A 10,376-nucleotide genomic window follows, 5' to 3' on the forward strand; every position below is an offset into this window, starting at 1 on the left:
TGAAGAAGTTGCAGAACTCTCCCATTAATGGAAGACTGAAGCGGAAATATAAAGGCCACGAATTGTATACGAAACACAATGGTAGAAAGAATTTTGAATTTACAGCCAATACATTGTTTTTTCTTAGGAATTGGGAAGAACTTGCATCAAGTGATAAAAGGGAAGGGGAAACAAAAAAAAATCATTCGTAAACTTCTTCAAGATAAAAAAGACATTTCTTGATTATCAGTGCACAAACATTCACCAAAAATATGCATGGTGTATGTGTGGCTCCCTCTGCATAAAATTCTGAGAATAATTAGATTTTCCAGAGAAATTTGGACTGAAATTTCTCTGGACCAATTTTCTCTGGACTGAAATTTCTCTGCACTAATTTTCTCTGGACTGAAATTTCTCTGGACCAATTTTCTCTGGACTGAAATTTCTCTGGACCAATTTTCTCTGGACTGAAATTTCTCTGGATCAAGGTTGAGGGACCTTAGACATTATGAAAATATTGTTGATGGACCTTAGACATCATAAAAATATTTGATGTCCTTTATGCTATAAAATCATAAGATCAAGGACCTTAAAAAAAAAACCCCTTAAACAAAACCAAACTTCAATCGGTGCGGTTCGGTGTGGTTTAACGGGAGAAGCAATTTGTATCAGTACTCAAAATAATAAAACTAACATGAACAATTCGGTGATTATTTTTACTCAAATAACGACTGTGTTAAACCTGCAAATCCAGGTCTAATAATCTTGAGATTATGGGTATAAGTCTCGGGACAACCACTTTATGCACTATGCCAAAAATTAAATATATACTCAAGTTTTTTCCTCCTAAATATATATTAATGTGTACTATTTAAGCTTTTTTTTTATCGATTGTATCAAATCGATTACAATTTTCAATTTGCTGGCACGGGTTACAATGATTTAAATAAGTGTTTTTTTTTTTAAATACAAAAAAATATAAGAATAATATGACTAAAAAAATAAAAAGTTAAAAAATATATTTATATAACACACCGACACTTATTTTGATTCTAGGTTCACAAGCAATTAAAGGTTTGAATATTCGGTAGGTGGGTATTTTTATTTAGGTATGCCTCTTCAGATTTACTTAACAATTTGCAGGCAGCAGCATCACGGAATATTAAATACTTATCTTGATTTTGGATAATTATTCAGTAATTTCAGAATATAAATATGTAATATTTTATAATATTGTGATTGGTAGAGAATGTGAGTATGTGGTATTGTGTTCAATGTTTAAAACACATGAAAAAATATATTGAATGATAATTGATTAAGGAATATAAACACGTGGTACTCCGAAAACATTTAATAATTTCCCCTTAATTCTAGGGTTCACAAGCAATTAAAGGTTTGAATATTCGGTGGGTATTTTTATTTAGGTATACTTTTTCAGATTTATTTCAAATATAAATTATTTTTGTAATTTTAGAAATTACATTTCATCTTTTCAAATTTTTAATTTTATAATAAATTTTATCAATAAATTATCAAGTTAATTAATAATTTTTAATAATGTCAGAAATTATTTCAATTAATAATTCAAGTAATTTTATTATTGTATAGGAGAGTAGTTAGGAATTTTATTTTTTCAGTTTATTCTGTTTAATAAAAAAATTCTTACAAGGGGATATTTGTAATTTTTTAAATCGTAAGAGACAATTCATATTTTAAGTATACTTTAGAAGGTGTATTTGTAATTTATCTTATTATTTATTTATTTATTTATTGCCCTTTGGGATTTGCCAAAATTGTCTTTTTTTTCTCTATTCATTACTGACAATGAGGGAAAGGGAGGTGGTGGTTGATAAAATTAAAAATTAAAAATTAAAAATTTAGCATGAAATTTGAATGTTGAATTTTTTAAAATTGAAAATTCGTTGGATCAAAATTTAAGTGCCGAATTAAAATATATTGATCTATATGAATAACATTAAATTTGAAAATTATTATTTTAAATTATAATTATAATTATAATTTTTAATTTTATATTGTGATAATGAGTTGGTAATGGTAATGGTAATGGTAGGTTGATGGTGATGGTAGATGCAACAATGGTGACTATTGAATGAATAATAGTGGTGGTGGAGATAAAGAGATAGTAGTTGTTGCGATAGTCGAGTAGTAATGCAGTGGAGATAAAAAGAGGATGGCAGAAGTGGTGTAATGATGGTTGTGGTTATGGTAATGGTCGTAGAGGGTAGAGGTGAAGGGTTGTAGTTGTTATGATGGTCGTAATGATAGTGGCAACTACGGTGATGATAGTGAAATCATGGTTGTGCTTGTGGTAATGTTGACAATAGTAATGAAGGTGATGGTCATTAAAAAGGGTGGTGGATGGCAGTGATGGTGATGATGATGGTGGTGGTGCCCATGACGACGGTTGTGACGTTATAACGGGATATATTAATATATATATATATATATATATACAAGTATGGATAAATTGTGATAGTAATCTCTGTATGTTAGTCCTTGTGTCATTTTGGTATATATAATTTTAACTGACTCGATTTTGACCGCGAGTTTATGATTTTGTTTCAACTTGGTCTAATTAATTATAACTCTTAGCATATTTTTATGAAAAATATGTATATAAGTACATGTGTCATATATTTTAGAGTAAAATTATAAATTTACTAACCTCAGTTAGTTAACCTCAACTAATTCAGTGATTATTTTCTGTCAAAAACATTAAGGATATTATCAATTGGATCAAATTGAAACAAAATTTAAAACTAAGGGTCAAAATTGTACCAATTGAAAGTGTAAGAATCAAAATAAAACAACGGGCAAAATGTAGAGACCACCAGTGTAATTTGTCTTATAAATATTTATAAATCAAAATTAAATAATTTTTTATCATTTAAAATTTTCTTAATTTTTAATTTATATTTTAGGTTATCAAACACTATCAAAAGAGACCATCTTAAAAAAAAAAAAACCACTACCAAAGAGATAATCTGGATAAAAAACCTTAAAAAAACGTTCTCATTCTTCATTTATAGCTATTATTTAGATAACAAGTTAGTGACATGATGCCAATTGGAGCTTTTAGTCCATATCTTACACTAATTTTTAATGGATTATCATATATTAGTGATTTTTTAATTAAATCTAAATAAATTCCTACCTAAATCTATAAGGGGATTTTTTTTTAAGGTCCCTAATAATAACAATTTAGAGGCTAAAGGACACACAAAAAGATAGTGATGCCTCACGTCCCTGAAACAACTTGGCGCGCGTTTTTAATTATTTTGTGGACCAAAATACCCTCGCCAAAATCAACACAGAACCAAACTCATTCCGACGTCTCAGTTACATTCCAAACATCCAGCATCTTCACGAACAGGAGACCAGCAGAATTAGGGTTTCAATATCATCTGCACCATCGACATTACAGCTTCGTTATCCTCTCCAAAAATCATTCCCATTCCTTCCTCACAAATTTCTCTGACCTACGTTAAAGCTTCGTTTTCACTGCTCATCATCATCTCAGTCCATCTTCGTCACGTCGCATCTTCATCGCGGACCATATCAGCTCATCATTCAAGTTTCATCCTAACTCTGGTCAGTTTTTCTACAATACAACTAGATTTTCTCTGAAAACACAGTTAATAGCATTTTATAATAACCTTTCATAAATTAGGGTTTCAATTTCGTAATAAAAAGCTACCTGCATTTGAAAAAATTTATTTCTGTGTATTTTGAACTTATTCTTCAACATGTTTGTTTGATTTTATCTGTAAATTTCTATGGCATTTGAATTTCTCTGATTTTTGATTAATGTAATTTTCTTCTTTCAATTTTCTCTGGCAAGTTTATTTTCACAACAATTTTTTGTGTTTTTATCTTATTCTTGAACATGTTTCTGTAATTCTGTCTATAAAATTTCCTGCTCCGTAAATTTCTCTGTAATATGTATTTTTAATTGCAATGTCTATCTTAATCTAGAATGTCTATTGCTTTCTTGCCTCTGTCTTAAGTTTCTCTGGTATTTATAATTTTCTCTGACCACATCACATCACTTTCCTCCCTTGTGTCTTTGTCATTTTAAATTTTTTCTGGAATTTTAATATTGTGGACTGGAATGAATGTTTCTTCTTGGAATTTTCTCTGCCATATGTACTTTGAGAAAAAGTTATTTCTCTGAATTTTGATCTTATTCTTGAATATGTTACTGTCATTTTGTATCTGAATTTCTCTGCTTTGTAAATTTCTCTGGAATATGTATCCTTCTCTGCAATGTCAATTACACTCTTGCCTGTGTCTTAAGTTTCTCTGGTATTTATAATTTTCTCTGGAATGAACGTTTCTTCTTGGAATTTTCTCTGTCATATGTACTATGAGAAAAAGTTATTTCTCTGAATTTTGATCTTATTCTTGAATATGTTTCTGTCATTTTGTATCTGAATTTCTCTGCTTTGTAAATTTCTCTGGAATATGTATCCTTCTCTGCAATGTCAATTACACTCTTGCCTCTGTCTTAAGTTTCTCTGGTATTTACAATTTTCTCTGACCACATCGCACCACTTTCCTCCCTTGTGTCTTTGTCATTTTAAATTTTCTCTGGAATTTTAATATTGTGGACTGGAATGAATGTTTCTTCTTGGAATTTTCTCTGCCATATGTACTTTGAGAAAAAGTTATTTCTCTAAATTATAATCTTATTCTTGAATATGTTTTGTCATTTTGTCTCTGAATTTCTCTGCTTTGTAAATTTCTCTGGAATATGTATCCTTCTCTGCAATGTCAATAACACTCTTGCCCCTGTCTAAGTTTCTCTGGTATTTATAATTTTCTCTGACCACATCGCACCACTTTCCTCCATTGAGTGTCTCTATCATGGTTAATTTTCTCTGCTTGTGTATGTAAATTTTTCTTGCATTTTAATATTATGAATTGAAATTTTCTCTGGAATGGAAATTTCCTCAAGAATGTGTAATTTTTTCCAGAATGTGCATTTTTCTCTGGTATGTTTATTTTGTTCAATTCTTGATTTCAATATGGTATACTTCTCAGTGCCATGTTTACATTACTTTGTTTATTTTATCTTTGCTAATTGTGGAATGCAAATTTTCTTTCACTTGCCATGTTTACTTTTTTCTATCATTCATTTTCTCTGGTATGTTTACTTCTATCTGTAATTTAAACAATTATTGAAAATTTCTCTCCCATGTTTATGATGCTGAGTTGATTTTCTCTGACATGTCAAATTTTCTGTAATTTTCCCTTATCTGTAATTTTCTCTGGCATCTCCAATTTTCTCCCTTATCTGTAATTTTCTCTGACATTTCCATTTTTCTCTGGGATTTAATGTTGACATCTCTATGCTTTAATCATTGTCTAGAAATGGCAAAACGTAAAGGCAGCGAAACACCGGAAACACCAAGCAAAAAACAGAAACTGTCTCAGTCTTCTTATGCACTAGGATCAAAAACCAGCAGCAAAACACTAGAAACACCAAGGAAGCAAGAACAACTCTCTCAGTCCTCTTATCATCTAAGATCAAAAACCAGCAATAAAACACCACAAACTCCTTCCCAAAACACACAAGTCCAAGCTGATGAAGCAACTAGCATCCAGATGAGTACCCCAACTTCAAAAGACTCAAGCTCAAGGGGGAAAAAACCTGTTAAACTCCACAGAAAGAGAGCTCACTACAGCATTCAATACCGATCCAACCTCTCATCTGTCGTCTCCTTCTTTCAAACACTTAAATTCAGTTCAAAACATCTTCTAGAGCTTCAAAAGACCCCATTCTGGTATTTGATTCAAGCTCTAACCACTGGAAGGATGGATCCAAAGAAATCTAGGAAATCCGATGATGATGTAGTTGCCATAATCCAATGTTACAATGAAAAAACAAAAGCATTCACAGTTGGGAAGAAGAACCTGACCTTTACAACAAATGACATGACCTTGATTTTTGGTTTGGAAGGAGGTAAAGGAGCCATGTCATTAAGATACTCTAAAAAGCCAAAATCTGCATTCCTCAGGAGAAGATTCCAAAAGGACACAAGGCTCACTGGTCCTGTTCTTAAAAATGCCTTGGTCAAAGCAATGAAAGGCAAGCAACCAACTGACTTCAAAGATGTAGCAATCATTGTTACATTGTACTTGTGTCTCACCCTATTTTTTGCAACAAGTGGGAATTCAATAGGTTGGGTTTTTATAAAGTATGTGGAACCTCTTGAATCAATGAAACAGTATGATTGGCCGGAAGCAATCACATCAACATTGATTGATTCTATCATGGCATTGCATAGAACTCCAGAAAAAGTTACGGGGTGTGTCATTGCATTGCTGGTAAGTATAATATCCATTCAAATTTGCAGTTATCATACTTACAAATTTGTGCGTTTACAAAATTTTATTTACTTTCATTTTCGTCACAGTATTGGCTATGTGAACATGCAACTATCATTGACTCAGAAGACAGTAACACAACAGACTTCCCAAGATGTGCCAAGTGGAACCTTCAAACCTTGACGAAACAGCTGCAGAAGACACCAGTCCACTCTCTTGCACCTCGACAGGTTAGATTCCTATTGCTACCGAAATCTCAGTGAAATTTCAAAAATTTCTCTGACTACTGCTTTGTTTCCCTCCTTATGCATTGATTGATTAAGATTAATTTTCTCTGAAATATCAATTTCTGTTTTCTTCTTTGTTAACCACTGGTCTATTTCTGCCATTGTAATCAATTTTCTCTCCCATCCAAATTTCTCTGACCACAATTGTAACACATTAACTTATATGCCCTGATTCATTTTCTCTAATATCTGAATTATGTTCTTTGTCACATAATTTTCTCTGGCCCATCAAATTTTATCTCCTTGTGTGTAATTTTCTCTGCCCATAACTTGTGTGCCTTGCATCTTTGATTAACACTGTTTATTTTTACCCTTCTAATGAATTTTCACTGGAATTCAAATTTCTCTGACACAAATATAGTAAAACATTAACTTATAAACACTGTTTATTTCACTGTTTCATAATTTTCTCTGCCCCATACAATTAACTCCATGCCTCTAATTTTCTCTGGCCCAATACAATTTTCTCTGAAGTTTGTTTCCAATTAGTATCATTTAAATGAATTTTATTTTCCTTATTTGAATTTTTTCTCTGAGTGAATTTTGTAACATTTCTCTAATAAAAGAGACTCCTGTTACAGATTGATAACAAGCAGCTAGTCAAAAACCCATCTGAGGAGTTTTGTCTTGGCAAAAAGACGAAGAAAGAATTAAAAAAGGCAATTGTCATATTCAAGGAGAAATTACAAGATCCATCTGAAGATGGAGGGAATGAACAAAAAGAAGAAGAAACCACCAAAGAAACCAGCAATGGACAAGAACATCAAGCAAGCAGCACAGAAGAAGAAACCACCAAAGAAAGTGAAGAAATAGAACCAGAAGACAAAGAACAAAATGAACAGAAAGAAAATGATGAAGAAAGTGATGAAGAAGAAAATAATGAGCAGATGGACCAACAACATGATGAAGAAAGTGATGAAGAAGAAAATGAACAGAAAGAAAGTGAACAAGAAGATGAAGATGAAGATGAACAAGAAGAAGAGAACAAGGATGAAAGTGATGAAGAAGAAAATAATGAGCAGATGGACCAACAACATGATGGCATTTGTGGCTCAACAATGCATCAGCCTGAAGAATTTGAGGAATCAAAGGATGCCCAAATTGCTGATCTACGTCAAAGACTGAAGGCACTGTCTCAATCTAAAAAAGAAGAAGACAGAAATTGGATGGAATTACTTGCTGAAAAGGATATTTCAATAAGAATCCTGACATCACATAACTCAGAACTTCAAGAAAAAGAAAGCACAATCCGAATGAAACTAAGGATGTTGGAGGTTGAAAAAGCAGACGATGCAAAAACAATTCAACAGTTGAGGTGTTCAAATTCGGAGCTTGAAACTGAAAATGCCAAATTGCATGAACAAGTTCAAGAACTATCTGTCCAACTAGCAACACAACCATACCGAACACCAACACAACTTCAACCACAAGGTCAGTGAAAATCTTGAGCCACAAAAAGTTATGTCCTTGTGCCATCATAACTCAGAGAAATTTCTATTTATTATAATTTTCTCTGTCATTGGTAATTTTCTCTGGAAGTTATATCTCTCTCAACACATTAGTTATATTTCTACTGCTCATTTCATTTCTCTGTATATTTTCTTATTCCATTTTTGGGGCTTGTTTGATTTTCACTGTGTATAGTTGAAATGCAACTGGAACAACAACCAACAACCCAACAAGAGCAAATCCCACACAAACAACAACCGAAACAAAAGAAGAAACTCTATGGTAACTACAAAATATTGAATTAAATAAATTTACATATTGAAATATCATCTGTTGCTTCAGAGAAATTTCACTTTTCCTAATATTTTCACTGCCTATAGTCAAAAAAGATCCAACCTCAATGATAAAAAATTTAAAGGCAAAAGAAAGGAAGGAAAAGCAGCATGATCCAGAATTCCAATATCTGAAAGTTGCGAAAGTGACTAGAGCTTCAAAACAAGCTGCAAAACAAGTTGAGCAAAGCACAAAGGACAAAGAAGTGCTTGATGCTGATGCATACGTCTTGCCTCAACCTATAAACATCACAAAATCTTGGGTCTTTCCACAAACTCTTCCCATTTCAAGATTGATAAAAGATCATATAAAAGACATCTTGCAGCACATATCAAATGTGTCTGGGCTTGAGTAAGTACAACAAACAAAATAGAACATAACAAACAACAAATTACAAACTTATGTTGCATTAACAACAATTCAATCCCTTCTTTGTCATCTTGTAGAGCTTTAATTTGGACAAGTGAGTTGAATATCATTACCTTTGAAGACATTGGAAACCTCATAAAGCAAAAAGAAATTGCCAACAATGTAAGTCTTTCCCTTTCATCAACATTTCTCTGCAATGTTCCATCAGCCTTTATAAAACAAATATTACAATTATAAATCATATTTTTCAGGTCATTGATGGCTATGGAGAGATCCTTTTGGCTGACCAAATCAGAGAGAAACAACAACCAACCTCATTTTTTTTCACATCCATGTGCTTAGTATGTTACTACTATTTTATTTGATTTTCTCTGGAATTTACTTTCTACTTTCTCTTCTTAATATACTTCTTGAAGTCAGTTGTGTCACTAACAAAACCATTTTTTGATTTTCTCTGAGCACAGAATTTCATCAACATGACAGAAAATCAAAGTTTTCGAGTGTCCTTATTTGACAAGCATATTGAAACAGCATGGAGGAACTATAGGTTCCTCCATTTCCCAATAAATACTGGAGGTAATGAGAAGTCCACACATGGAAATCACTGGACCTTGCTTGTCCTGGACAAACAAGACAATTTATGGAGGTTCTACAACTCATTGAGGCCAAGGAGGGATGATGCAGAAGACAAATATGTCAAAGATGCAAAACAATTGGTAACGAGTGCAAATTTCTCTGATCCATCATCATCTTTATGTGATGATAATTTTCATAGAATCCCATTGACTTGTCCGTAAATTTCTCTCTTATATAAAAATTATTTTTTTGCAGCAAGATTACGTGGAGAATTTTCTGAAAGCTTGTCTTGAAAGAGACGCTCAATCACAACCCTCTTTCAAATTAATTAACTCACAAAACACAAGTTATGACTTTGAGTATGTCAACAATGCTCCACAACAAGAAAGCGATTCGTAAGTTTCATACATCTATAAATAAGATAATTTCTGTTGCATGTTTCTTAAAACTAACCATACCTATAATTTGTATGCAGTCTGGATTGTGGCCTCTTTGTCTGCTATATAATGAAACAATATAGCAAGCATGAACCTATCAAATCCAAATTATCCACACAAGAGATAAGGTTGATGAGGGCAGAACTCATAGAGAGATTTGTGACCGAAGTTGGCAGGTCATGGACTGAACCACTTGAAATACCCCCAGAAGAACCACAAATGTAATAGTGAAACTAGTGAAAGGAAGACAATGTACATATCCACACAGAGAAAATTGTCTCACATATATGTATATATCCTTTCTTGTTCATACATTGAAGGAATGATGATCCTTGACGTATATGTATATATCCTTTCTTGACTAATCTAAATTTCATTTTTTTTTTTTTTATTTCGACTAATGTAAATTTCAACAATTGTCTACCAGAGAAAATTGTCTGCAGAAATTTCTCTGGTATAAACTACCAGAAATTCACAGAGAAATTTAACTTGTATCGTCCCAAGGGGATGCCTATATGATCATGTAATCTGTAAAACTTTGTGTTGGTACAAAACAATCATCAAACTCAACAAAACACAAAGCACACAATAATTT

At 32.3% G+C, this 10,376-nt stretch overlaps 1 protein-coding gene across 1 annotated transcript; it reads left to right on the forward strand.

Moving 5' to 3' along the window:
• Positions 1-3,515: 3,515 nt before the first annotated feature.
• On the forward strand, positions 3,516-10,175 carry LOC145798712 (uncharacterized). The gene is made up of 11 exons (XM_082887409.1): positions 3,516-3,591; positions 5,372-6,330; positions 6,420-6,560; positions 7,199-8,048; positions 8,262-8,348; positions 8,447-8,750; positions 8,846-8,930; positions 9,020-9,109; positions 9,233-9,484; positions 9,600-9,739; positions 9,820-10,175. Exons 2-11 carry the CDS (start codon positions 5,374-5,376, stop codon positions 10,004-10,006), a joined length of 3,093 nt encoding a protein of 1,030 aa, XP_082743535.1. The 5' UTR covers positions 3,516-3,591; positions 5,372-5,373; the 3' UTR covers positions 10,007-10,175.
• The last annotated feature ends 201 nt before the right edge of the window (positions 10,176-10,376 follow it).

This window comes from Camellia sinensis, chromosome 1 (genome assembly GCF_055761805.1).
Source record: "Camellia sinensis isolate YWXY chromosome 1, ASM5576180v1, whole genome shotgun sequence".
NCBI lineage: Eukaryota > Viridiplantae > Streptophyta > Magnoliopsida > Ericales > Theaceae > Camellia > Camellia sinensis.

What these genes read in the sequence shown, in the direction of transcription:
- LOC145798712 (XM_082887409.1), top strand. Translation starts at nt 5,374, where the DNA reads ATGGCAAAACGTAAAGGCAGCGAAACACCGGAAACACCAAGCAAAAAA. An exon ending in ACTCTCTTGCACCTCGACAG is followed by an intron (nt 6,561 to 7,198) that starts GTTAGATTCCTA and finishes CTCCTGTTACAG; the next exon opens with ATTGATAACAAGCAGCTAGT. An exon ending in ACAAAAGAAGAAACTCTATG is followed by an intron (nt 8,349 to 8,446) that starts GTAACTACAAAA and finishes CACTGCCTATAG; the next exon opens with TCAAAAAAGATCCAACCTCA.